The 25,926-nt window shown below is 49.2% G+C and overlaps 13 protein-coding genes across 13 annotated transcripts; 7 read left to right on the forward strand and 6 right to left on the reverse strand.

The window, feature by feature from the left end:
• Positions 1-522: 522 nt before the first annotated feature.
• Positions 523-2,343, reverse strand: erf2 (palmitoyltransferase ERF2; the record flags this gene model as incomplete). The annotated part of the gene is made up of 1 exon (XM_057136609.1): positions 523-2,343. One exon carries the CDS (start codon positions 2,341-2,343, stop codon positions 523-525), a length of 1,821 nt encoding a protein of 606 aa, XP_056999295.1.
• A 625-nt stretch (positions 2,344-2,968) lies between these two features.
• On the forward strand, positions 2,969-3,774 carry N7520_002675 (uncharacterized protein; the record flags this gene model as incomplete). The annotated part of the gene is made up of 4 exons (XM_057136610.1): positions 2,969-3,109; positions 3,173-3,216; positions 3,395-3,596; positions 3,724-3,774. 4 exons carry the CDS (start codon positions 2,969-2,971, stop codon positions 3,772-3,774), a joined length of 438 nt encoding a protein of 145 aa, XP_056999296.1.
• A 1,382-nt stretch (positions 3,775-5,156) lies between these two features.
• Positions 5,157-8,216, reverse strand: pmt1 (protein mannosyltransferase 1; the record flags this gene model as incomplete). Its single annotated transcript, XM_057136611.1, has 4 exons — positions 5,157-5,696; positions 5,787-7,537; positions 7,591-7,880; positions 7,954-8,216. 4 exons carry the CDS (start codon positions 8,214-8,216, stop codon positions 5,157-5,159), a joined length of 2,844 nt encoding a protein of 947 aa, XP_056999297.1.
• A 785-nt stretch (positions 8,217-9,001) lies between these two features.
• On the forward strand, positions 9,002-10,712 carry N7520_002677 (SURP domain-containing protein; the record flags this gene model as incomplete). Its single annotated transcript, XM_057136612.1, has 3 exons — positions 9,002-9,089; positions 9,143-9,196; positions 9,265-10,712. 3 exons carry the CDS (start codon positions 9,002-9,004, stop codon positions 10,710-10,712), a joined length of 1,590 nt encoding a protein of 529 aa, XP_056999298.1.
• Positions 10,713-11,528: 816 nt separating this feature from the next.
• N7520_002678 (guanine nucleotide exchange factor SEC2) lies at positions 11,529-13,715 on the reverse strand (the record flags this gene model as incomplete). Its single annotated transcript, XM_057136613.1, has 3 exons — positions 11,529-12,962; positions 13,023-13,647; positions 13,711-13,715. 3 exons carry the CDS (start codon positions 13,713-13,715, stop codon positions 11,529-11,531), a joined length of 2,064 nt encoding a protein of 687 aa, XP_056999299.1.
• A 1,215-nt stretch (positions 13,716-14,930) lies between these two features.
• On the forward strand, positions 14,931-15,555 carry N7520_002679 (DNA-binding protein; the record flags this gene model as incomplete). Its single annotated transcript, XM_057136614.1, has 4 exons — positions 14,931-14,954; positions 15,005-15,090; positions 15,149-15,159; positions 15,272-15,555. The coding sequence occupies 4 exons, from the start codon at positions 14,931-14,933 to the stop codon at positions 15,553-15,555; spliced, it is 405 nt and encodes a 134-aa protein (XP_056999300.1).
• Positions 15,556-15,809: 254 nt separating this feature from the next.
• Positions 15,810-16,775, reverse strand: coq4 (ubiquinone biosynthesis protein COQ4; the record flags this gene model as incomplete). The annotated part of the gene is made up of 2 exons (XM_057136615.1): positions 15,810-16,459; positions 16,571-16,775. The coding sequence occupies 2 exons, from the start codon at positions 16,773-16,775 to the stop codon at positions 15,810-15,812; spliced, it is 855 nt and encodes a 284-aa protein (XP_056999301.1).
• Positions 16,776-17,185: 410 nt separating this feature from the next.
• N7520_002681 (uncharacterized protein) lies at positions 17,186-18,723 on the forward strand (the record flags this gene model as incomplete). Its single annotated transcript, XM_057136616.1, has 5 exons — positions 17,186-17,336; positions 17,393-17,976; positions 18,038-18,155; positions 18,220-18,334; positions 18,396-18,723. The coding sequence occupies 5 exons, from the start codon at positions 17,186-17,188 to the stop codon at positions 18,721-18,723; spliced, it is 1,296 nt and encodes a 431-aa protein (XP_056999302.1).
• Positions 18,724-18,818: 95 nt separating this feature from the next.
• N7520_002682 (ketopantoate reductase family protein) lies at positions 18,819-20,072 on the reverse strand (the record flags this gene model as incomplete). Its single annotated transcript, XM_057136617.1, has 1 exon — positions 18,819-20,072. One exon carries the CDS (start codon positions 20,070-20,072, stop codon positions 18,819-18,821), a length of 1,254 nt encoding a protein of 417 aa, XP_056999303.1.
• Positions 20,073-20,526: 454 nt separating this feature from the next.
• On the forward strand, positions 20,527-21,362 carry N7520_002683 (Sas10/Utp3/C1D family protein; the record flags this gene model as incomplete). Its single annotated transcript, XM_057136618.1, has 3 exons — positions 20,527-20,707; positions 20,758-20,945; positions 20,976-21,362. 3 exons carry the CDS (start codon positions 20,527-20,529, stop codon positions 21,360-21,362), a joined length of 756 nt encoding a protein of 251 aa, XP_056999304.1.
• A 385-nt stretch (positions 21,363-21,747) lies between these two features.
• N7520_002684 (coiled-coil-helix-coiled-coil-helix domain-containing protein) lies at positions 21,748-22,434 on the forward strand (the record flags this gene model as incomplete). Its single annotated transcript, XM_057136619.1, has 3 exons — positions 21,748-21,965; positions 22,088-22,343; positions 22,402-22,434. 3 exons carry the CDS (start codon positions 21,748-21,750, stop codon positions 22,432-22,434), a joined length of 507 nt encoding a protein of 168 aa, XP_056999305.1.
• Positions 22,435-22,876: 442 nt separating this feature from the next.
• On the reverse strand, positions 22,877-24,448 carry N7520_002685 (UBX domain-containing protein; the record flags this gene model as incomplete). Its single annotated transcript, XM_057136620.1, has 5 exons — positions 22,877-22,918; positions 22,968-24,006; positions 24,068-24,186; positions 24,252-24,304; positions 24,361-24,448. 5 exons carry the CDS (start codon positions 24,446-24,448, stop codon positions 22,877-22,879), a joined length of 1,341 nt encoding a protein of 446 aa, XP_056999306.1.
• A 231-nt stretch (positions 24,449-24,679) lies between these two features.
• Positions 24,680-25,845, forward strand: N7520_002686 (cytochrome oxidase assembly protein SHY1; the record flags this gene model as incomplete). The annotated part of the gene is made up of 4 exons (XM_057136621.1): positions 24,680-24,920; positions 25,006-25,518; positions 25,574-25,679; positions 25,746-25,845. 4 exons carry the CDS (start codon positions 24,680-24,682, stop codon positions 25,843-25,845), a joined length of 960 nt encoding a protein of 319 aa, XP_056999307.1.
• Positions 25,846-25,926: the final 81 nt, after the last annotated feature.

Consider the following 25,926-nt stretch of genomic DNA (forward strand, 5'->3'; position numbering starts at 1 on the left):
TTTGGTATATGACATGACAAGGAATGCTTAAATTCCTCATAGATCTCGCCCCCGCAGTATAAGATTTTACGCGTGATTTATGGAATCCGGTGTGATTTCTATGGCCAATTCGTACAGGCATTCGTCTTATTCACACGAAACGCCCAATTTTTCTTCACAATTTCAGACCGATTATTCAGGAGGGAGGCTCAAAATTAAATGGAATCGATTGGTAGAGGACAGATGGGACGTCGGACATTCAAGACTGAAAGAGTATCCTTTGGTTCAGAAGAAAACGGAGACAAAAAGGAAATAGAAGGATAACAAAGCTTCCAGAGAGTGTCAATGACATGATAATGCCTCGCCAGGGGTAACGTTGAAGGTAATTATGACAGAAAGGGTATGAGTATAGCAATTAGAACAGTAGGATGGGAGACATAGCCCAACAAAAATGGTATGTGATCAAGAAATGAAATCGTGGCATCTTCGCGGGTCATAAGAGGGGGGGAAATTGGAACATTGCTTTTTTTGTGGCGACAGTTCCTATTGATGGGGACCAACCTCTTGCATCTCAATCGCCGACTGAGACTCAATATCACGGTGGACGAGGTATTTTCGCTTTTGCATGGCATAGCGCTGGTCACCCTCTTCATATGGCTGCTTAAATTGCATGTAAGAAGGAGGACGAGGCCGTCCTAGGATGGATATCCAGTTTGTGAGAACATTGCCTTGGGTGAATGGCCGATGGCGATCTGCCTTGGCAAACTTGTGGGAGTTGAGGTACTCTCGGGTAGTTTCACCCCGACCGGTCAGAAACAGGTGATAGATCCAGAGTGATAATGGGTAAGGTGTGGCAATGGCAGCATAAATGAACATTGCAAAGGGTACTCGCCATTTCGAAATTGAAGCCCCGAAGGAAATATTCTCACGCGACATGTAGACCAGAATGTGTGCCAAGCTCGCACCGAGCAGGAACAGACCCAGTAAGGTGCCCCAGCTGACAAAAGCGAAGAAATAACGGTAGTTGCGACGACCAACACAGTTGTTCAGCCAAACACAGTGGTGATCGAGTGTCTCCACACAGTTATCACAAACACGGCAGTGGTAGCACCGAGGTGGCCTCCAAATACTGCAGGTCTTGCAGTACTTCACAGGAACATCCATAGCTGCAGACTCCGAGGTGGCAAGCTTCACCATAACCCAATCATTCGTTGGTGGTCCAAGAGCTAATGGATCAATCGTTGGATTTGTCGTGGGCATAGGATGGACGTTTCGAGGCATGATACCAGGGTCAACAACGGATGCATGTACAAAAGAAGAAAAGCAGACATAGAAAACATATGCAAAAACGACGGGTATGGCGGGAGAGATGTTGTGCCATAGCCAAGGAGCTGAGAACCCAAAGAACAGGGCCGATGGAACAACTAACAGAAATCCCGTAAGAATATTGATAGGTTTGTCTCTTGAGTTCTGGAGTCGACCACCGCCACAGAAAAACGTGTTGCCAACAAAATACTCGTAATTCTTGCCTATGTTACCCCTTGGCAATTGTTGCTTCTTGATATCTGCAGGTCCGGGAGAAGACCCAGCGGATGAAAGACGTGAATGGCCACGGGGATCATGTCCGCTTTGAGCAGGTCCCTTGTTCTGCAATGACAAGAAGGAGAGTGATGACTTTGGAGGCACGTCTTGTGGATTGTGTATACTGTAGTTCACGTCCAGATTCAAGTGTTCCGGACGCTTTTTGCCATGCTGATCTCGGTCTCGTAGAAGTCGCACGCTCTCGCCAAGGCTTCGAATTGTTGTATTGCCTATGGGGCTAGCATTTGAGGTATTTCGATCAGGGATAATCGGATCTGTAAACTCTGTACCCCGCGAGGGTGGGGGCTCCATATCTACCGGAGAAAGCGATGCCGGTTGATAGGTGCTGTTTGAAATCAGGCTACTTCTATTTTGACTCGTGTGGTCTCTCCACTCGTCGGTCGATGACACCGTTCCTTTGGTCATGGGTCTAGTACCTCGGTGCGCCTGTAGTCGTTGTGAACTCATCGGACGGAAAAATGCCGAGGCAGTTAAAGAGGGAATGTGTGTCCTGCTCAGTCGGCTGCCCGAGCTTCCTGGTCTGCTTGTCACTGAGTTTCTGGTGGGAGGTGGACCACGCCGAGAGGCCGAAGGACGTTGCTGCTGGAGGGGCGGCGGTGGTGATGTAAAGGATTGTGAGTTCTCGCCGTCTTCAGAGGTCATATCTGTCACTCGCGAGGAGATTCCTCCCACTGAGGGAGGCCGTGGAATACCCAGAGTATGTTTCTGGGCCGCGTGTTGATTCATGTCGCCAGTTTCGGGGCGGTCTGTGGAGTTCGCCATGGTTCATAAACCCGGGGAAGATCACAATAGATGATATTAGCAGACTGCGCGTGCGCTCTTCTTCTTCCACGCTTATAGCCAAAACAAGCGAGTTGCGCAATAAATCGCGGTGAACTGAAGGTTGGTGAAGCTCTGCGGAGCTAAAGTGAATCAAGAAAAGAACGACAGTTGGGTGGATAAAGGATTTAAGGAGAGACTGGAGGATGCATTCAAGGTCCTGTCAGATGATTAGCATGCGTTCCTGGCTCAATGTATGTACGCGTCTGGAAATCCGGGGGAAAGGATCGGAGAACCCCCTGGTCGAGATAAAAGGCCCATAAAATAGGTACAACGCACCTCTGTGATAGTGTAGTGCAATTTAAATCTGCAGATCACGGAATATTAAGATTCAATCACATCACTCCCAGTGTAAATCAACAGGAGGATGGTCAAAGCCAGGAGTTCAACGACCGCGACCAGCACTGCTGTTCAATTGAGTCCCAAAGTTTGAAGAGCTCAAACTACACGCTGACTCATCTATTCCCTCACGTGACCTGGGAACATCATTCGATGCTCACGATTCTCTCGCACCACCGTTTCCAGCACTCCGCTTTAACCCCCCATCCACACACGACCCGCTCCCACCATGTCTTCTATCGCTGCGATGGCTTCCCGCCGGGCTCTGGCTCGCCAGCCCATCTTCCGTGCTCCCCCGCGCCGCTTCATGTCCTCCAAGGTCGAGGAGGCCAGCCTTGACAAGGCTCCCAAGCGTGACCCCGAGCTCTACGTACGGATATTCGGCTGCCATTGACCTGTCCCAAGCCTTTTAGTCTAATTGATTTTCCTACAGGTTCTCCTCGGTATCATGTCCGGTGCTTTCCTCGGTGCTGGCTGGTAATCACCCCCTCCCCGCGCCTGATACCCGACCTTCCGAAGCTCCTTGTGACGTTATGGTGGCTAACCGCCACCCGTTCATTGTGACAACAACCAACCGATCGAGGAGTTTCGCATGCAGTGTGATAAATAAATTCGAAATTGCAGATGGCTGACCCGGCTATGCGCGACTTAACAGGTACTTCGGCTCCAAGCCCACCTCCGTCACCTCCGAAAGCAACGTCCGTATCGGCGAGAGCTCCATGCCCTGGCACGCTACTTCCGAGGATGGCAAGATCTACAAGTATCAGTACCACCCCAACGGTGACAAGAGCCAGCCTCTCCGCGCCGCTCCCAGCGCTCTGAACACCGTCATTGTTCCCAATGTCACCCTGCCCGAGGTATGCAGCCCCTCTGGCCTTTCTGTGCCTACGCTACATTTCCCTGTGGTATATCTGCCACTTTTGGGGACCTTTGTGTTGGGCACTTTTTCTTTAGCATTGCTTACTAACTGGTGTCATCTGATAGGACCTCCACGAGAAGTTCAACAAGTACGGCAAGGAGGAGTGGGACTACTAAATTTCTTGGTGGAGCCCCATTAAAAGATGTGAGAGCGAATTGCCGTTTTGGCGGCTAAATGCTGTATACTAGTGAAGAATTGGGGAGATTTGGTGGCCTTGGACTTGCTTGCGATTACCAGAGATTTGTGCATAGTATTCCGTGTTCGTAAAGAGAATCAAATTACAATCTGTTTCTTTTTCTTATTTCAATAGTCTCATTTAAAGGTGCCTTTAAAGGTTCTCCAAGATTCGTTTGCATAGCCTCAGGCTCTGGGGGTTGATATAAATATGAAGGTGCTCAAGTGCTATTTCAAATCGATCAGAAAGCTTAAAAGTCGAAGTCTTGTAGACCTTGGGATAAACATACATATATATACATTATCCAAATGTAACTAGACAAAAGTACAGCACTGTTTCATAGCTGAACTGGCAGTTCCCGATTTCACCCGCCCCGCGGGGTTTACCTTGTGTGCAATTCAAAGGTTACATACCTACGACATACAGTATAGGATAAAGTATATGTAAGCCTCTAGGCAGGTAGTAACCACATATATGCTGTAAAATAACATCATACTAGCTTTTGTCAGTGTGAAATATAATAATTTAGCTGCGTCAATGCAAACGTAATATGCAAACTATGTACTAGTATATATTCGTGGTACGTGTAACGTACATACATGTATGTCCAAGCCGTAGGGCATATCTCCTGGGAATTGTAGTAGGTCGCTTCAACCTTGGAATTTATGTACATAGAAGGCTGACACTTCCGAGTCTATTCAACCTACGGTCCACTACCTGGGCAGCTCAGTGACTGCTCGTTGGAAACCTGATTCTTGAAGCGCTTTTAACCTTCCGAGGTCGAACTCAATGCTTCAAGTTCCAAAGATTGTTTCTGTCGAGATTTCGTTGAATTGCATAAATGATGCACATGTAAAAATAACTCTTCAACATGTGCTGAAATTTCAAGGAAACCATCCTTGGAACACACCTGAATGTGGAATTCTGGAAGCTCATGGGTTATATAAACCTTCCCCAAGCAACGTTGGAACTGCCAAGGCTGAAGATGAAGATGAACATGATATTGATGTATATAGTCTATGTATTCAAAATAGGTGCCTACTATGCAAATATTACCTACTAGCAGTTACTACTCAAGTTACCTAGGCAAGTAGTACCTAGACAGTGGGTATGAAATACACTTGAGTAGACCTCAAACATACGTAGATGCTTATGCTAAAATAAAAGCATTATAGTAAACTTGAAAACATTGAACAGGTACCTAGTACTAGGTAGCAAATATGGGAATGACTGTCTCGAAAAAGATTCATGATACATCTTAAGAAGTTTTGAGGAGCATACTCCAAACTCTTCATCTCTGCAGTTTCACACAGGCAACAGTAATTACAGCACAGTAGCGTCGTTTCCTTCACTAGCAGGTTTCGCCTCAGGGGAACTAGACCCCTCGACCGATCGTTCGTTTCCCTGAGCAATGGACGCAGGTCTCTCCGGTGGGATCGAGTCCTCAGGGCTTTTACCAGTCTCAGGATTTTGGCCCTCAACATCTGGGTGCGGGGGTGCGAGTTGACCGTCCACAATGGGAACCTCGTGCGCGTGCTCGAGACGGGACTTTGATTCCCAGCGGGTCTCGAACTTGACCTTGCCGTCGGCGCGAAGGGAGGCGACAAGATCCTCTGGCAGGACATTCCCGTGTTGATCACGGTACTCCACGCGGGCCATAGAGCCAGCGAGTTTGGGAGACGTGACAGCAGGTTCCTCTGTTTGGTGAGTGGCCTCCGGGTCTTGGACTGGAGGCTGTTGAACCTGTTGGGGTTGCTCAGGCTCCTTGAGTTGCTCCTGTTGCACTTGAGGGGGAGGAGCATAAACTGATGTTGTCGGGATGGCTTGGTTCGGAATAGGGATCTCAGAGTGGTATTGGCTGAGCTATTGTCGAAAAATTTGGAAGTCAGTCATGCATTTCGGTGATTTCACTCAAGATCCTCGACGCGGAGGTCTCCAATCTGGAACACTTACGTCGGTATGGAACCTCTCGCAATCAAAGTCCCAAGTACTCAGGAGCTTGGCCTTGTAACAGGCACTCTTTGTCCAAGGGTTGCCGTAGATCAGGGGCGAGTAGAGGGTGAAAACAGCAATGCTAAGGAGCACGAATCCAGTCATAATAGTCTTTCCAATACCAGGTCGCGAGGCGAGACCAAAGCTCTTGACACGATTAAAGACAAAGTCGAACTGTTGACAGAGGACCATAATTGCAAAGTAGAGGGCCGGGAGGTAATGGTGCAAGAAAAGCTGGCGGGCCATCAGGTAAAATGGGAAGTAGTGGAAGAACCATCCCAGAACACTGGTGCCAACTTCGTAGTCAAAGCGCTTCCACGAGACATGGCGGTAGTCGTTGCAGCTGCGCTGCCAACGAATGACCGCAATAGCCTTGAAAACAAGATAGATGCCAATGGCAGCGGTGGAAGACCACCAGATGAGGGGGTTACCAAGCAGGTAGACCTGACGAGCTTCCTTGGTCCAAAAATTGATACCGCGAAGCAGAGTAGGCCATGATGGAGGACGAGAGTCCCAAGCGTGGGACTCCACCAAACCAGCGTTAGTGGTCCACATTACCTTCTGCAGCTCCCAGAACTTACCCAGGAAACCTGGGTTGCGATAGTTTACTCGTTCGGCATCGTCTGGCATCATAGGGTGCGAGTTTGACTCAATGTACCAAACACTGTTGGGCAGAGTACCGGCACGGGCACAGGTGACCTCTTGCTGCTCAAATCCCCAGTCTGGAAGCTTCACCTTGTGGGAGAACAGTACGCAGCCAGTCATGACATGAACCAGCCTGAACTTGGTCTGAATAGTGCGAACACGCTTCTTGGATACGTCTCCCTCAGACATTGAGGGGACAATCTCTACCTTGAAGAGATCGTTGGCATCTCCAGAGAAACCTTCATATCCATAGGCCGAGACCTCGAATTGCCAGTCTGCCTCTGTCACCGGGGGACGCTCGTCGTGAGAGTGAATGCGCCGGTGAGTAAGCAAATGGTACAGCTTGATGACAGCTCCATCCTCGATAAAGCTATCGGTAGCAGTCAGGTTGTCCCAGGCGAATGCGCCTGGGATCTCTCCATAGGGACCTAAGGGCTGGGTCTGGTTCTCCAAAAGGAAGACGTTATTCTCATCCTTGTGGGGGTAGAGCGTAATTTGCTGTTGCTTGCTACCAGTCGGGTACATGTGGTTGTGAGAGTGCAGATAGCCACCCTGGGTGTTCAGGTGACGAATGCTAACACGGGATCCGAAGGACACATCCGCCGGCACATCTTGCATCGACTTGGAATTTAGGGTAGCCTGGAACTCCGAGGACATGAAACCGTCACCCTCGCCAGGGTTAACCAGACAAGTGAAGTGAATCGCGAACATCGCAACATAAAATCCAAGCGGAAGCACGATCAGACAGAAGGCGCGGGAGAACAGGTGCTTGAACCATAATCGGGGTGTGACAGTGTTCGCGTCTCCAAGGACCACCCACAGCTGAAGAGCCGTGAGAGATCCAACCCAGGCCATGGTGAATAGTCCAACCCATTTGACACTGAGAGTGGCACCCAGGGAGATACCTGTTGCGGCTAGCCAAAACCACCAGGGACCTCGGAAAGCATAAGCAGGACCCAATTCTTGTTGATTTGAGAAGCATGTAAATGCCAGAGCAGTTAGGGCTGTAAAGAAGACGAGCGGGGAGTCCAGAAGAATCAGGCGGGATTGGGTGGTCAGCGCGTTGTCTAGAGTTGTGGTTAATATGTATGCTATTTCATGGAGGCTTCACAATTCTTACCGAAAATCACAACGCTAGCACCCATGACGGCGGTCGAAGACCGACAACCGCTGGCCTTGAGTGTAAGGAACATCAGCGAGACTGTTAGAACACCCATAATCGCTGGCAGCATGCGCATGGCGACATAGGGAACGCCGGGCTCAAGGTAGTCTTTGCCAATGTCCTTGAAATCAAATTCTCCATCAAAGCCAGCTAGCCATCCGGCGAGCGTAAGCAGCATCTTGGCCAGAGGCGGGTGCACATCCATAAAAAACTTTCCCTTGATATATTTGCTGGCGAATCCACCGAAGCTGTTCAGTGGGACCATCCATTAGTATACATTTCTCTGTAGGCTGGTCTGGTGGGAGAGGGATCGAAACATACTGGACTTCATCAAATACAACACTTGTGGGTTGATAGATACGGTATAACCGTACGAAGGCGCCAATCAGGGTCACCAGCACGAGGAGTGTATAGTCGGAGGCGGGGAGGTTCAGAATATCATTGTTCTTGACGCCATCAGATGCATAGCTTTTGGGTTGGGGTTGCACCGGTTTGCGGTTTTTGGGTCGCGGCGAGCGACTGGGAGAGCGACGGCCACGGCTTTGCGGCCGCACAGCCAGAGTGTCCTTGGCTTTCTGACCCATTGTCACGATCTCCGCCAAAGCACGAGGTATGAGGGCGCAGGAAACCGGAGGAAGTGAGGGACCGGGTTAATCGAAGCAAAGTTGAAACAAAGAGAAAAAAAGGGAAAAAGAGGAGTTGAGTCGGATAGCGATTCAATCGCGGACAGATTTATGAAGTTCGAAGTTGAAAAAAGTAACTGTTGACAGCTTTGCTGCAGCTCTCAACAGCCCGTCACCACAGAAGGCGAACGAATTAATGATCGTAGATGGTCAAAAGAAAAGACCCCATGACAGGGTCCAAAGTAAATCGAAAAAAAAGAAAAGAATATATAGAAAAAAGAAAAGGACGAGGATGAGGGAATGGACGAAAGCAGAGAAGAGAGAGGCCAGATCGACCGGGGCGGGAGTGTGGACAAGAGAAAGCGGCCCCTTAAACTTCAGCCTCTAGAACCGAGGAGTATATTAGTCTGCTATTTTCTATGTTACCTTTAATTAGAATGATAGAGTATATTAATTGGACTTGTGTATGAGTACTAATCTATAAGATTCAATATAAATTTGAAAATTGTAAATAATCAGTCAATATACAAACCACAAACTACAAAGTACATGTGATTGATGAATGCGGGTTGATCAGGCGCAAACAAAGAAACTGCTTACCCAATCAAGTCCGGAGTTAGTTAGACAGCACCGCCACTCAGTGTAAGCCACTCAAGGTGTGGCTGGTGGCTAACAAGAGTAGTCAGCAACTTCATGAGGCCAAAAAGGACTCCCCGGTTTTATCACTTCTTCCCATCGTCGTCGCCATGGAATCCTCAAATGGAAATACTCCTTTATCGGAGGATATGAATAAGCCTCCTGAGGGCTTGGTGCGTCCTCCCAAGGATATTCAAGGTGTGTGTTAGCTTCTCAAACACGCGACAAGAATCCAGCTAATCTTTTAACAGCTATCGTCGAGAAGACCGCCGGCTACGTTGCTCGAAATGGACCGGTCTTTGAAGGTATGGGTCATGAGAGAAATAGACCCCCCATGGGCACGGGTCCGATATACTAATTTTTGCTTATGTAGATCGTGTCCGTGACAAGGAAAAGAATAACCCGAAATTCTCCTTCCTCAACGCCGGCGATGCCTACGCGCCATTTTATCAATGGCGTCTGACAGAGATCAAAGACGGCCGAGGGACATCAATTGCTGCGGGACGAGCGGGCGAGGCTACTGCTGCCGCTGAACCTGAAATGCCCAAGGGCCCCCCCGAGCCGCCCGCATTCCATTTCTCTGCGCGCATGCCAATTAGCCATGCGCAGGATCTTGAGGTGGTCAAACTCACTGCACTATTTGTCGCCAAACGAGGCAAATCCTGGTTGACCGCACTTTCGCAACGGGAAGCACGGAACCCTCAATTTGAGTTCTTACGACCCTTCAATAGTCTCCACCAGTTTTTCACCCGGCTGGTCGATCAGTACACCATTCTGCTGCGACAAGAAGGCATTGATGAAACAACTACAGAGAAGAAGCGCATTGAGGAATTGGAGAACAGCGTGAAGAACAAGTACCATGTTCTGGAGCGCGCCAAGCAGCGCGCCGAGTGGGTGAAGCATCAAGAGCTACAGAAACAAGAGAAGGAAGAATTAGAGGAGCAAGAACGAATCGAGTATGCTCAGATTGACTGGCACGACTTTGTGGTCGTGGAGACAGTCGTGTTTACCGAGAGCGACGAGCACGATGATTTGCCGCCCCCGACTTCGCTCAATGACCTGCAGTCTGCTTCATTGGAACAGAAAGCCGCCATGTCTCTTAACCCACTGCGCATTGAAGAGGCCATGCCCACTGATCTCGATGCTCCCACCTACTACAACGCCTCTCCCGCCCAGCCCCAGCCCGTTTACGCACCGCAACCCTCCGTTTCCCCATACCCAGCACAATTCCAAGCCCCATACCCACAACCCGCAGTGGACTACAATGCACAGTACCCACATGCACTACCGATTCAAGCGCAGCAAGCCCGTCCTGAAATTCCAGCCCCAGCCCCAGCTCCAGCTGTCCCGGGTCAACCCGCTATACGCATTCGCTCCGATTATGTCCCACGTGCCCAGGCCCGTCGCCAACAAGGTGCCACCGCAATCTGCCCGAACTGCCATCAGCAGATCCCCGTTGCGGAGCTGGACGAGCATGTTCGTATCGAGCTTCTTGACCCGCGGTGGAAGGAACAGCGCGCCAAGCAAGAGGCGCGTAGTGCCACCACCAATCTTTCTACTGCCGACGTTGTCAATAATCTCAAGCGACTGGCCAGTCAACGCAGCGATGTCTTCGACTCTTCGCTTGCACCTGGTATGGACCCCGAGGAAGAAGCTCGCCGCAAGCGTATGGCTCTTGGTGGTGGTCTGCCAGATGCCCCGCTTCCTCCTGGCGTTGGTGCAATCCCGGGTCAGCCCATTGGTCCCCCTGGTGTGCACAACCCTCAAAATATGAATATTGAAGACCAGATCCGACAAATTCATCAACGGGCCCGGCAATGATTTGATGTCTGATTCGATTAAGGCTGCGGTATTCCCAGTTCTTTTGCTTCTACTTATTCCTTTGCATCGGGAGTTTCAGGGCGTCTTCTCATTTAGGCCGATTGGGAGGGGATGTTGGATGATGTGCGTTTTTGTATAATAGCCTTATCATTTTTAACGCAATTAAAATATCCCTTGACGAATTGAAGTGGATGTGTTTATCTCAGGAGTAAACTTTTAACACTTTTGCAAATCATTGATTTTGTAACCCCGAATGTTTCGCTTAAGACAGTTTTAGAACCAGGTTGAACGGCTGTCAAAGTATGGATTGAAATCAAACATTCTTGAAGTGTCATCTATTTTCTGAAGGTCGCAACAAACCAGAGAATGCAACGGCAAAAACATCAAAGCCAAACGCCAAGGAAGATAGATGAAGCATGGGTAGCCATTATTTGTGTGGGATTGTTCTGCGCAAGCAGAAACCAAGACACTTGCGTCCAACGATGCAATGCAAGTGATAAGTGCAGCCAATGTTGGCAACACAGGGGAAACAAGACATTATGTATACATGATAAGAATAGGGTAATAATAATACATGGGGGAAGCAGCCTGCTTCAAATCAAAAGGGATATCGACGATGGGCGTGGAAATGCAACGAGGATCAAGATGAAGGTCGTACGGGTCGAGCTGGATAATTAAAATCGTAGCCAGCATTGCTGTGGGATCTATCAGTGTTTTGCCAAAATATGCCCAAATGTGGGACCGAGGGAAATGCGTCAAGCGGGTCATAAAAGAAGCACAAGCAGTCATAGGTAACCACTATGTGCCACCTATGGTTTATTGGGTATTTTGGCCAGTAACTTCAGTGCTTTGTTCTTCATGCACTGTTGGGGTCCGAGCTTCCTCGGACTCAGTAAATTCGGTCTCTGCAATTGCATTGGCTTCTTCGTAGACGCTCATGTCGGAATCAACAGAGCCTCGTCTCGGAGGCACATCAGAGGTGGAGTCATCAATGTTCTTGGCCTGCAAGCTATGAGGCTCAGGCGTTCCGGGCTTTGCCATGTCAAAATCAGGGAGAGAGGGAGCAAAAATGCTGGAATCTCTCTGGCTCCGGGTAGACTCAAACGAACCAGACATATCATATGGCTTAGATTCAACGAGAGTATTATCAGTAGGGTGAAGGAGACCAGTTTCGTAAGTCTTTTCCGAGACGTCCAAGTTCGATTCTGTGCTTTCCGCCTCAGCTTCAGGCTCAGCAACCCGTCGGACTAGTGGAACAATCCCACCCGCAATCCGAGACCAGAACATCCGCTCTCTGAGCCGAACAGTTTCTTCCCAGATGTCCTTCTCCTCCTCATGATCACCAGCCTTTAGATGTCCATCAAGAATCAGTCGCAGATACCCAGTGAACTCACAGCACGAACGAATTCGTTCCAAGCACTGAACACACAACGAGTATCGCTGGGCTGTCTCACTCTCCGATGTTCGGAACCGGTGGGTTCTTTCATTTTGAGGCCCTGGTCTGCGCTCGCCACAGACGGTGCAGGGGAACTCATATTTCTTTGTCGTGTTTGGCATTGGCTCCACCACCAAAGTTCCTTCGCAGATGCCGCTGATGACAGTCCGGCGAGTAAGCCATGAAATTCCTGGGGCCAAGTCAAGTCGCAAAGTAGGCTCGATATCTTCCATGAGCACCCGCTTGTAGAATCGAGTGTCTTTCAAAGGGATATGCGAGCCCAGTTGAGACGCCAAGCTACTTGGAGAGCCCGCAACGCCCTTCGTAGGTGAGTTGTTCGCAGATGCTGAGCCAGAGCCAAAGCCAGCTAAGCTCATCACATTCAAGCCTGCATATGAGCCACTACCAGCGCGACTAGGCGGCTTAGAGCTCCGTGAAAGGGTGAGAAGCTCTCGGAAGTCATCATAGGCTTGCAGATCAGTGCGGCACACCATCCGAAGAATCTCTGGGAAATTACACGAGGCGCCTGGAATATGTTCCTCCGGGTTACATGGGCGTGCGGCAACATGGTTCGGCGCAGGTTCATGCGTGGCCCCTTGCATTTTAGAGAGCCCTGAAGGAGATGAAGGTGCAGTGGACGCCGCGCGATAGTCAACGTCATCCTTGGATATGTGCATTCCTTGCATGACCGACTTGAGTTCTGCTAGCTGATCCTGATGCGATGCGAGGAGCAGCTCAGTGTCTTTAATCTGGGATCGCAATTGCTCATTCTTCTTTTCAACCGCTTCCCTCTCGATCTTGGCCGCAGCAACCATCTAAAATAATCAGTCCGTGCTTGGAAACGAAATGCAGGCACTGGATCAAGAAATTCTTACCCTGTTCGCCTCCTGGAAAAGATCTGCGGTGAGTGCCTCGAGTTCTTGCTCGATTGTCTTCTTCCCTTTCTCGACAATCGCTCGTTGCGTCCTCTCCTCCGCTAGCGCAGTTCGCAATTGGAGGATCTCACGGTCCGAATCGCTCTTTTTGATGTAGACTTGCTCATCGATGTCGCGTCGGTATTTTTCATTCTGAAATTCCAAAGCTTGTACCTTGCCCTGGGCCTGTTCCAGCTCCTGGCGCGTGGCACCTAGACTGTCATCCAACTGTGTTTGGTTGTTAATCGCCTGAATCAGTTTCACACTTAGTGCTGCGACCTCGTTGCTTAGATCGGGGTGGTGGGTTGATGACGTTGACGGTGAAACCTCCGCTTTGATAGCCAACCGAGGATCCTGCAAGGTGTTGAAACTGTCTTCCTCGTACCTGGCCAATGGGGAGTTGGAGCAACTTCTGGAAACTGTTTCGGAAAGATCGGTGGTGGATTTGGCCTTGGTGACAGTCTTGTCGGGGGAGAGCCCTCGGTACTCTGAGGACAGCGACCGCTTGTGAGCGTGACGAGGAATCATGGTCGAAGTAGATGGAGGCAAGAGTTTATTATGGTGGTATGTCTGGAAGGCAATCAGACTGTCATCACTGTTAGCGACCATCCGATTCGACTGATATTCTCTCCAATGCTTGGAGACTTACTCCATGATGGGTGACGTAAACGGCGTCGAAGGAATGTGAGATGAATGACCAGATTTTGATCGTTCCCAACAGATTGAAACAAAACTCAAATATCACACCCTGAGAGCGCTTTGGTCAACGAGGCACCTGAGCCATTCACACGGGTCAATAAATAATTGGAGTTTTGAGGTCCCCGCGAGTGATCGAAGCGAACGGGAGTTCGGGCGGAGCGGAAGATGGCGGTCCCGGGTGGAGAAACGCGAATATGGTGAAAGGACCGACAAAAAGGAGAGTGAAGAAGAGAAGAAGAGTAGGAGGAAGAACTGGGATAGAATTTCCCCTGGCGGATAGAAAGGTCAAAGTCGATCGGGGTAGGAAGAGGCGAATAAGTTCCCAGCTTAGTCATTAACGCCTATCACACCCGGAAGCAGGTGATCAAGAGTATAAACGTGACGAATCGATTTCTTTTGTATTTTTTTGTTTTTATTTGTCTCAATGATATCTCTGTTACGGAGTACGAATTACATATCTTTGACTTTGTATTCTTCATAGGATAGGTACAGCCCGAACCGTGTGGGTTTCCCCCGATCGAACTATGTCCTTTCAACAAACTTTTCCGTGCCAAATAGTCTGTGGCACCTAACCCGGATGCTACAAGCTGATCGCGCACTGTTGACAATCTACTAGTTTTTCAGTCTAACAATTTTGAAGGAAATTTTACCCGTGGACTTTGCCCCCGCTAGTTAGCTGAAAGGCTAAACGATGAAGGAAAAGAGGGGGCGCAGCACGTAATCTCCCCAGCACTTTGGACGCGTCGTTATCTCCCTTACGGGTTAAAAGTTTACGCCATAATGGGAATGGTTTATCTTTTAATTTTATGCTTCTTATGTACAAAGTACACCTGAGAAGATCAATTCATCACATACGACCTGACCAAGACATCTGTACATAGTAGTATTTACTCACGGAATCGGTATCCACCAGGTACGCTGCGGACTCCAATTCCGACAAAGAACAAAGTGCAAAATGAACACAACACGAAATTGATGAGAACATATTGAACAGTAGTTCCAAGATCTCCATATCCAGATAAGACATAATATATACAATAATGGCCTGTCAACCCCGCGTGGCAGCCTCAGGCGGACCAAGTGGGGTTACCAAATCAATCTTCTCCGACTCTCTCGGGAACTTAACGTCGTCTTATAACATAACTACTCTGTCCACGTGCATCACTCAGTATGGCAGACTCTGAGTTGGAGGAGGTAAGAGTCACTTCGAGATGTACGGGGTCAAATGCTTAAATAGGTACCAGATCAGGCGAGCTCGGCTTGCACAGCTTCAACAGGGCGGTCCCCGCGGAGGACCCAGCCAAGAAGGTGGCCAGGATGAACAGCGCAAGTAAGTCCATTCTCCTTCTGTGCAGAAACTCAATTGGGGCTGAACAACTATGTGTTAGGCAAGCTGAATGTAGGTAACCATCTAAACTTCCATCTTTTGCTCCCGGCTCTCCGCTCGAAATACACCTACACTCTACACACATCATGAACCAACAATCTTCTGACATGAATAAAACTACTAGCTGAACGCCGCGCCTCCATTCTGAGCCAGATTCTCGAACCCGCCGCTGCAGACCGTCTTGGTCGTATCCGTCTCGTTAAGGAATCGCGCGCAAACGACATCGAGAGCCGACTCATCATGCTGGCCCAGACTGGCCAGCTGCGACAGAAAGTCTCTGAGGACCAACTCAAAGAGCTACTTAACGCTGTTGCCGAGAACCAGCGCAAGGAAGAGGAGGAGCACAAGATCGTGATTACCCGCCGCAAAGGCGGCTGGGACGATGACGATGATCTGTTTGACCTATAAGAGCTAGATTGTAACTTGTCCATCATGTTTCTTTCCATTTAATACTTGGGTACTACCTTACGGTTGCGTCGCTTATTCTCGCAGGCCTTCTTGGCTTTATCAAAATCCACAGGTGTTCCGGTCTGTTTACTCGTCTGATATGACGGTGTTCCAAATTCCATTTTCGTGGTGAAGATATTTATACAACTGAAAAGCGACCATCGTACATAAATCCACTGCAGAGCAGTTGATCAGAGGAACCTCATGCGACGTGTTCACTCCGACATAACCTGTGCTTTCTCCTTCTCTCGTTTTTGTTGCTCTCGAACCATCTTTCGAATGTCCCTTAGATCAGGCGGGCGCTCGATATTTAGCTCCGCCCTCAGCTCATCAACGTCCTTCTCTAACACCTCCTCCCAGTATACATTAATCAACTCCTTGCTTGCAAGTCCACTCCGCACCGCCCACGGCAAATGCAGCGACAGGAACCGCTCTTTCTCAGCGGGCTTCATTTTGACAAACGCGAACAGACTTAAGCCTGTCATTGGGAGGAGCGTGTTCAAGAACTCCAACGCCTTCAATGCCAGCTCGCCCTCCACGAAGATGGGTAGTCCCGTCACTGCGTGGTAAAAATCGTGACATTCCCTGTACCGCTGCATGACGTAGGCGCATTCTTCATCATCTATGTAGTGTACTTGGTCCCGGGTGTCTGGTGATACCCCTTCGCGGTCAAGCCATTTAGCATATGTTCGGCCGACGGAGTTCTCGGGGAGGGTGCTCAGTTTGGAAAGTTGGAGAGTGTTGGAGGTGATGCGGGGACGGTCACGGAGGATACGGCGGCCTGTTGGATCAGAAAGCATGGCATTTCTGAGACGGTAGATGAAATAAGGGGTTGCAGTTGCCTCGCCGAGAGCTGCAATTAGGTCTAAAACTATGTGTCAGTGATTATGGTTGCTTTGAAGTATATTGCGGCGGAGATTCAGTTGAATGAGCTTGGAAAGCAAAAGCTTCCAGATAAACAGTGGTAGGTACATACCTGCTCTGCGGGGATTTATCAGAGACCCAATTGCTGAGCCTACAGCTAGCGCACCTCGCTCAATGGTTGTCAATGGGACATGTCCGGGATAGTTTGGAGGTGGACGGTTGAGAACGGAGAAAGGGCGCAACGATGTGGTGGGTTTGGGAACTGAAATGACCAGTCTTTGAGGGTTGAAAGCTCCACGCCTCCCAAGAACCGACATGGTAAGTCTCAATGCCAAAATAATACCAGCTTTGAGCTTCTGCAGGATGTCAATTCAAGATGATCGTACGACAATCGGGAAGGTAGCGCATCAGGTTCTTATCGGCTGCCGTACCAGCCTGATAATCGATAAGCGATAAGCATGTTATCGATAAAAAACATTACTATCTGATCTGCACGAAACACTTGTGGGGTTTGACACTCCATTGAACATTGATCTTGGAGGATTATGGTCATTCTTCTTCAGCAATGAAAGTGCAGCTTGTAACCATTACCAATTTGTCTTTTACTTCACTGAACACCTGGTTTGTTTCCCATGGTCCCCGTGCTTTCAGGGTTGTTACGTATATATTCTGAAAACCCGAAGATCTACAGAATTGCTCGGCAAGGGCTTTCAAGGAACACGCTGAAATGGATCCCAACTACCTGCCCGGTACGGACCATGACGCTTTCACCGAATGGGCTCTGTCCCAAGGTGTGATTGCCGATGCAGTCACACCGGCTCGTTTCCCAGGGCGTGGTCTAGGAATGATGGCTACGCGCACAATCAAGGCAAGATGCAGTAAGCACTGGAAGCTGCCCCAAATACTAACCAAATCTGTCTATGGATATAGAAAGGCGAAGCTGTGGTTCAAGTCCCTACCAATATTATCTTCACAATCGACCAAGTACCCCAGCTCTTCAGGTCACAGTTCCCCGAAGGCACAGCCGTGCAGTCAATCATAGCGGCGTTCTTGACTCATGGCAGAGAGGAAGAGCTTGAAAAATACCAGCTATGGTTTAAAGCCTGGCCCACGCGCCAAGACTTCGAAGACAGTCTGCCCTTGCTATGGCCAGGAGAACTAGGTGGCCTCACTTGGCCAGACAGTGAACCCACCACTGATTCTGTTTCCATTCCCAATGTACTCCCGCCTTGCATCAACGGGCAATGGAATTCCATTGAGAAAGGCCCTCGGACCAAAAAATATGAAACTGAGCACCAGGATCTGGAACCGCAGCAGGAAAAACGGCTACGCAAAGCGTGGTCTGATGTTATTTCGGTCCTCCCAGAGACTGACTGGCAGAGTTTCTCTTACCACTGGCTTATTCTCAATACCAGAAGCTTCTACTGGGTTGGTCCTAATCAGGAACCGCCAGAAAATCGGAATGATGCTATGGCTTTGTTGCCCTTTGCGGACTATTTCAATCATTCGGATGTCGAGGTATGTGATCCCTGAGCATGCTATGTTTTTTTTCAATCTGACACGTTCGATTGCGGTACAGTGCGATGTGAAGTTTGATGAAAATGAATATACTCTTCGAGCAACAGAGGACTATGAAAAGGGTGATGAGGTGTACATGAGTTACGGGAGTCATCCAAACGATTTCCTCTTGGCTGAATGTAAGCCTCGTTCACATATTGTAGATGACATATCAAAAACTAAGCTGATTTCCTTTTCTTTCAGATGGTTTCATTCTCGAGAAGAACACTTCAGATTGCATCTACCTCGACGACATTGTCTTCCGTGACATTAACAGCTCAGACAAGCAGGAAGAGCTATGGCTTAACCAATATTACGGGTTTGTTCTCAGATTAATAATGACTTTGGCATATGAATCCCCGTCCACTAATATTTCACAGTGAATATCAAGTCACCGCAGAGGGGGTTTGTTACCGCACTGAGGTTGCAGCGTGTCTAATGTACATGAAAGAGGAAGATTGGAGGGGTTATGTTTTGGAGGGTTCCACTGAGGGTGTCAATGCCCGCAAGTCGGAAACCATCATCAAGGGTTGGCTGCACACGTATGCTAGGGAGGCGGATGAAACAATAAGCGCAATAAGGGTAGCTCTTGAGTCCAACGCAGTGGTTCAAAAACACCACCAAAAGGCAGAGACGTTATTGCGCCGATGGGAACAGATTAAAACCATCTGTGAGCGTGCCTCTGAAGCGACCGTATTAGATAGCTGATCAAAATACTTGCTTAAATGGAAGCCTCCACGTGAGTGGTTTTTTTTGCAAAGATAATGCCGACGGGGCAAGCAAAGTATTCGCTTGGGATTCGATCATTTCCCCTTGGTGCTTGTAATTTGATCGGCAAACTCACTGACCGAAGGGACGCCGTCAATATCAAGTGGAATAGAGGCATTGCCTCTTCGTTGATGTACAATCATCTTGGATTTGACCATTAGTCCCACCAAGTAGTTTAACGTGCATTGGATACCCAGTTCCTCCCCCCGACGCACAATCCAGCCGTTCATATGATCGATTTCAGTTTCAGACCCTGATCTCACATCTTGAAGCATTGAACTGGTGTTCTTTGAGGTAGCACTGGCAATATTCATGGTGATTCGCCGCAGGCGTTCTGGAGAGAATCGCTCTTCGATACCGGGAACTCCTCGAAGCTCAGGAAGAGCGTAAATCACGCTAGAGATTTCGAATAGAAGCAAGCGCATGATTCGGGTTATGTCAAAGATGTAGAGTAGCTCGCCGTTTGTGCAATCATTAAGTGCCGTGAGGGGATTGATGAGGCAATTCGCTGCTAGCTTCTCGAGCTGATATTGAAGTAGGGCAGCAGGTGTTTCGGCCGTAGCAACCAAAGACGGAGTCAGGGTCAACAGACGCAAAATATATTTTGTGGTGGGTGCCCAATGGGTATCTTCCTCGGCCAGAAGCGCCGGAGTTTCTTCTGTAACAACCGGCGCGAAGATCATCGTGCCAACACCGCGATGGGAAATCTGAAATTTATCAAGCCTGCTCAGACCGTGACTGACGATCCCTTGTACATAATTCGGACGATTTTCTGGATCCGGAAATAGCGAACGATTGAGCATTTCAACAACTCCCATGCCATTTTGCACCAGGACAATAGTTGAGTCTTTCGTCAGTCGGTGTCTGACAGCCTTGATAGCTGTTTTTGTTATGCTGGCCTTAGAAGCGACAATCAAACACTCAATGTGCTCATAGTTTACATCGGTCGAGATATCCTCAACCTGATCAAGGGGAATTTCTGACTCGACGTTTTCTTTGTCTTCATCTTTCAAGACTTCATGCCATATACCATTGGATAAGACCTCAACATCAAATCCAGTCTTAATGTCATCCAATCCGTTGTACTGGATGGCAATGCTCTTTTTTTTGCGGCGAAAGGACTGGTAGACCGCCCAACTGTGCAGAAGCAATGTGATAGGTGGCCGGGATTGTCTGGAGGCGAGGGCATGTGCAATGAAACTTCCAACATTTCCAATACCGAGAATATGTACTCGTCCGGACAATGGGGCTTTTGCAGTCTCACGAGAGGCCTCCTCCGCATCTTGCATCCAAGTTGATGCGTATCGTATTATCGGCCTTTCACTGATTTGTAAGCGAGATTGGTGACATATGTCCAAAAGCCCACTCCGCCATAGCGGGCGGCGGATAAGTAAGTGAAACACTTTGACAGTGTGTCGGGGGAGGTTCCCCGAATAGGTGCCGGGGGTTCGAGGATGGGTAGTTGACAGGTAATTTCGGCCCCGAGTGTAGTAGGTGATTTGGTCGCAACTTAGTTTCGCATTTTAAATGTAAGAACTCCAAAGACACTCCGTATTATCTTGCCAAAAAGCTTGATGGCGTGCCTGGTGAGAAATTCAGGTCGCGCGCTTGACATGCAGAAAAGTGATGCATGAACGATCCAGGCCGCGAAGCTCCACCGCCCGCAGCCACCGCCTCAGTTGCACCGGCCTTAATTTTTCTTGTCTTGTCGCTCCACTTCTACTACATACACCAACCTACACCATGGATTCAGCAAGTTTATTGCCGCTGCTGGAGCAGCTTGATGACCAGGTGGATGACTTGGAAGAGCTTCTTGAGCCACTCCTCGGTCAATCCTTGTCTAAATCTGCCAAAAATTTGCCGGTGATGGACAAAGCGAAACTTCATGTTCTAGTCACCTTCATCCTAGAGTCTCTACTTTTTTGTATGTTTTGATCCAAACGCGCAGATGAACTTATTCTAATATATATCTAGCCTATTTGAAACTTCATGGCGCCAACGCGAATCAACATCCCGTGTTCCGGGAGCTCACCCGAGTGAAACAATACTTTGCGAAGATCAAGGCACTGGAAACTGAACCCGAACAACGAAAGATGACACTTGATAAAGGGGCTGCAGGCCGATTTGTTAAGCATGCTCTTGTGGGTTACAATCTTACTCAGGTACATGGACTGCCCACTAATGATATCTAGTCTGGAAATGACAAGCACGACCTGGAACGGGCAGAAAGAGAGGCCAAAGAGAAGGCACGCGCTGCTGTCAAGGCTGCTCGGATAGCCAAAAAGATGGCTGCAGAAGCACAGAATTCTGCAGCCCAAAATGAGGGTGCCTCCAGTACGGCACCATCGACCGCACCGTCCACCGCCGACTCCGACATCGATTCTGATAACGAGACGAATGACGACGCTCAGGCAAGTCGATCCAACAAAGAGAAAAACAACATTCAAAAGAAAAAGGTGCAGAAGATCAAGGGTAAAACCAAGAAGATACGAAAGCTCAACAAAGCTGAGCGCAACGACGAGAAGAAAGAACGACGACAGAAGAAGGAGATGATTCGCAAAGCCCAAAAAGAAGCATGAAACGGACATCCTCAATATCGTCCTTGCAAGGTCCAGCTTGTGCCATCCTTGCCAATTTCGTGTCTTCTCAAAATTTGTATATCATGATTTAGATACCCAACAAGCCCATTTAACCGCGACCGCTTTACTCTGTACCTGGCAGTATAATTCCGTTAATGCCCGTTAATGTCCGCTCCACGTGATGGATATTCGGCTTACATAACCATTTACAACCAATCAAAATAACTATGTATCTAGAATGTGATCGGAGTCTGCCTTGTTCGCCGACTGACTCAGCTTCTAGCTTCTTCCAGTCTCCACTTGGAATCCTTATATCTACTCTTCTTTTTTTTGCCAACCATCGAGAGACTCAGTAAACCACCCGTTACTACCCACACACATCACAATGCCTCGCCAACAACGTCGTGCCGCTCCCACCCCTGCGCGCAGCGCTCCTTCTCGCCCTACCGCTGCTCCTGCCCGTCCGGCCGCCCCCTCTGCCCAGCAGCAGGCGCCTCACTCGACTGCCGCCGCTCCCCAGCAGGCTCCTCCTATGCAGATGCAGGCTCCTCCCCAGCAAAGCGCCGGCCCTGGTCTTTTCGGCCAGATGGCCTCAACCGCCGCGTAAGTAAACCTCCAAAATCCAGCCCGGTTTTTTCCGGCTTCAACCTGGGTGAACGGACTATATATGCAGTTTTTCGCCAAAACCAGAAAGCACCGCTGACATGTTTGTTTTTGGTTCATAGTGGTGTCGCAGTCGGTTCCTCCATCGGCCACGCCATCGGTGGCTTCTTCGGCGGTGGCTCCAGCGCCCCCGCCGAGGCCCAGCAGGCTCCCCCTCCTGCCCAGTCGCAGGGCATGGACAGCGGTCTGTGGCAGAGCAGCGCTACCAACCAGTCCTGGGAGAACCCCGCCTGTGAGGCCAACGTTCGTGACTTCCGCAACTGTATGGATGAGAACAATGGCAACATCGGCATTTGCGGTTGGTACATGGACCAGCTGGTAAATTTTCCCCGTTCCCCCCCCCTTTACATATTGTGATAGCTAAAAAAAATTATAGAAGGCTTGCCAGGCTGCGGCTAAGCAGTACTAATCGTTTCCCGATGGGAATGCATAGTCGGTCTTTTTAATGCGCTTTTCTCATCTGAATCTCCCTACCGGATGTAATCATTCTGCATCGCGACTCTGATATCGCGCTTTTGTACTCTATACCATCTCTCCTCGAGTTTATATCAAATTAGGGATTTGTTCTCTCGGTCTTGAGCATATGGCAAATACGTCCACTCGTGGCCACTTAAGACAAATCAATACCCATTCAAATGATTCCATTCAAGTAAATGCTATGTTGACAACGGAGCCCCAGTTCAATATGTTGATCATCGAATGGGGAAGACCGACTTATGAAGCTGTGCTAAAGCTACTGCTGCCTGGTGTACAAATTGACAGAACTCAATTCCTATTAAGATACAGTGTCCATAAATATATTCGAATGCAATTCACGAACGCCCATCAAAAACTCATGGCTTGCTCAGTATTCAATCATTCTTCCTATCCTGATCGCGTGGCTGAAAATTCAACTTTCAAATAATTAGCCGTAAGAAGTGCAGGGCCATTAAAGTAACATACCTGGTTTCCATTATAGAATTGACTGTCTTTCCGGTCATTCTGCTGATCTCTGAGCGTCCGAATATTGAGTCCCGTATTGCGTGCCCGAGTGTTCTCTGAGGACGCAGATGCAGATGCGGGGCTCGATGATCCACTCCTATCTGCGGCTGGGGCAGTCGGCCCATATCCAATGAGGGAACCAACGAGGCCCGTAGCCGTGCTTGCAGCAGAGGAAACGACATTGTAGACGGCTGAGATACCCCGAACAGGTAAGCTCGATCCTGCACCAGAATATGCATCTGTATATGATGAAACAGGAACCATAACCAGGGTAGCAGTTGAGCCCAGTCCCAAGTCCTTGAGGGATTGTGACTCCTCAGAAACGGAGAGTGTTCGGCTAGGAAGAGGCGTCAAGATATGCTTAAGATTGTATGGGCGTTGTTCAGTTCCCATTTTCCCATCCAGCCAGGGACGCACATCGCTGCGAATTGTTTGTGTAGGCGAAAAGCTGGACCGGACAGAACTTCCATCGAATAGTCGCACTTGAAGTCGAAATTGACTTGGGGGTGCGCGGGGAACCGGTGGCTGTGGCTTAGGCTCTTCACGAGAGGGAGTAGCTTTCTTGCCGGTGTCAGTTTGCTTGGTCTTTGGCGGTACCTTGTCTGTCTGTACTCTTCTGGCGGTTGGTTCCTTTTGCTCCTTTTCTGGCGCTTGGCGCTTCGGTGATACTCGCTTCTCGGGCTGCGCATTATTTGTATTAACTTCCCCAGTAATTTTGTCCTCATAGGGTTTAGGCGGAGTGGGAGAGGAAGCCACACGGGCATTTTGTGGTGTCGGGTATGTTGGGAGTTGTGTCGGTGTGACATTTGTAACATTTGTAACTGGCGATAAACCAGGAGGACTCGAGGCCTCGACCTCACTGTTTTCGCCAGCAGCAGTGCGGATCTGCGATTGCTGAGAAGGCTCTGAAGGAGTTTGGCCGTTCACAGCTATTAAAAGCCGACTTTGAAAGATAGCCTTTGTGATGTCAGGTACAAGGTACTCCTTTAACGTGCCATTGCTGCCACCCCAACTCGTCAGCTTGGGCCATATGATCGCAAAAGCCATTTATGTGGACATACTGTATAACGATGACCGTCGGAAATTTGACGATAGGGCAAATTGAAGTCAAGAACCCGGCTTCCTGGGATCCGGCGGTAATACGTAATGCAACTGCTTTGGCGTCAAGTGTTTGCGCAATCTAGAAGAGTGATCAACTAACGGTCCGGCACTGGGATAATAGATCTGAGAAGCAGTGGAATATACCTCTTCGCCGGCAAAGTACTCTTCCTCCCACGTCAGGCTCATCTGGGTGTCGTCTGTACATGTACCCCAATTAGGTGGTTGGCTCTCTTGCATGCGGGGAATCACTGACCTCGAACGAAGCAAACAACGGCTTTGGTTTCCCTCAGGGCGAGAGCAATACCATCCTGGAGACTACCTTGGTAAAAGCCAGTCATCATTGCATGCCGAGAATGAATAATATGTAAATCGAACAAGTGCTTAGTAGCAAGTCAACAGTCGTGGCAATGCGGAGAACAGCAACAATCAGCTGAAGCCGCAGCGGGTGACCGCCTAGATCGAGAATCTCCGAACCAAAATCCGGCCTAGTTGACTATCTTTCCCCCGATCAGCGATCAAAATCTATTTCACCTTTGCTCAATTGAACAGCCTCACAAATTTTGCTGTCCAACATGCGACCTATTTTCTCGTTCTTGCAGAGAACGCCTCCCACAGCTTGGACTCTGCCCACCCGGGTGGTCCGAAACACCAACGCGACTTCTAAGTTGGACTCAATCTGCACTACATGTCACCTGCAACAAAGGCGCAACTTCACCAAAACTCGGGAGCTCACTGAGAGTCTCTTGGATGTCGACAACCCAGCGAAACTTGTGCGGGTCAACCAGAAACATGGACCGGGACTCATTATTCTTGGTATGTTGCGTTCTGACACTGGCTTCTTACACTTTGGAAATTCTCAATGCAACGCAATTTTTGCTGACAAGCGTTTTGCATGTAGCATTGATTCCGATTATCTCTTTCGGCCTGGGATGCTGGCAGGTTCAGCGATTGGACCAGAAAACCAAGCTTGTTGCCAAATTCGAGGATCGTCTGGTTAGGCCTCCTCTCCCGCTCCCGCCGCGCATCGATCCAGAAGCCATTACCGAATTCGATTACCGTCGCGTGTATGCCACAGGTCACTTTCGACATGATAAGGAGATGCTTATTGGACCTCGCATGTGGGAAGGAGAAGACGGATTTATGGTTGTGACTCCCCTCGAGCGTGACGACGGCCAGAGCACGGTCCTCGTGAATCGGGGCTGGATCTCTAAGAAGATGGTCGATCAAAAGGATCGGCCCGATGGTCTACCAGAAGGCGAAGTTACGGTAGAGGGATTGCTACGGGAGCCGTGGAAAAAGAACATGTTTACGCCGGATAACAAGCCTCTGGAAGGGAAGTTCTACTTCCCCGATATCGAGCAGATGGCTGAGCTGAGTGGGAGCCAACCTGTGTGGATTGAGAGCACTATGGGTATGTGTCTTGGCTTTTAACTGCTGGTATGTGCCAGGGACTAAATACATCGCAGTGCCTGATCTTCTTGAGTCGTATGACCGCCTGGCCAAGGGTATGCCTCTTGGCCGCGCTGCGGAGGTCAATTTGAGAAACAATCACGCGCAGTACATCTTCACATGGTAAGTACACATATTTTCTGCCTTGGGGATTTTGAGCTTCTCGAACATATCACTCATCCTTCTCAGGTACGGACTGTCTTTGGCGACATCCATCATGATGTGGATGCTTATTCGGAAGAAGCCTAACGAGGCCTTGCGGCGAGTTCGCCAGAACAAGAACTGGTAATTGGCCAATGGCTGGTATCTCATATTTGACGCATTTCCCATCGGTGTTTGGAGTTTTGTTTGATAGGTTTAGCATCGGTGC

Source organism: Penicillium odoratum (genome assembly GCF_028828045.1).
Source record: "Penicillium odoratum strain IBT 22623 chromosome Unknown utg000002l_segment0_segment0, whole genome shotgun sequence".
In the NCBI taxonomy this organism is placed as follows: domain Eukaryota; kingdom Fungi; phylum Ascomycota; class Eurotiomycetes; order Eurotiales; family Aspergillaceae; genus Penicillium; species Penicillium odoratum.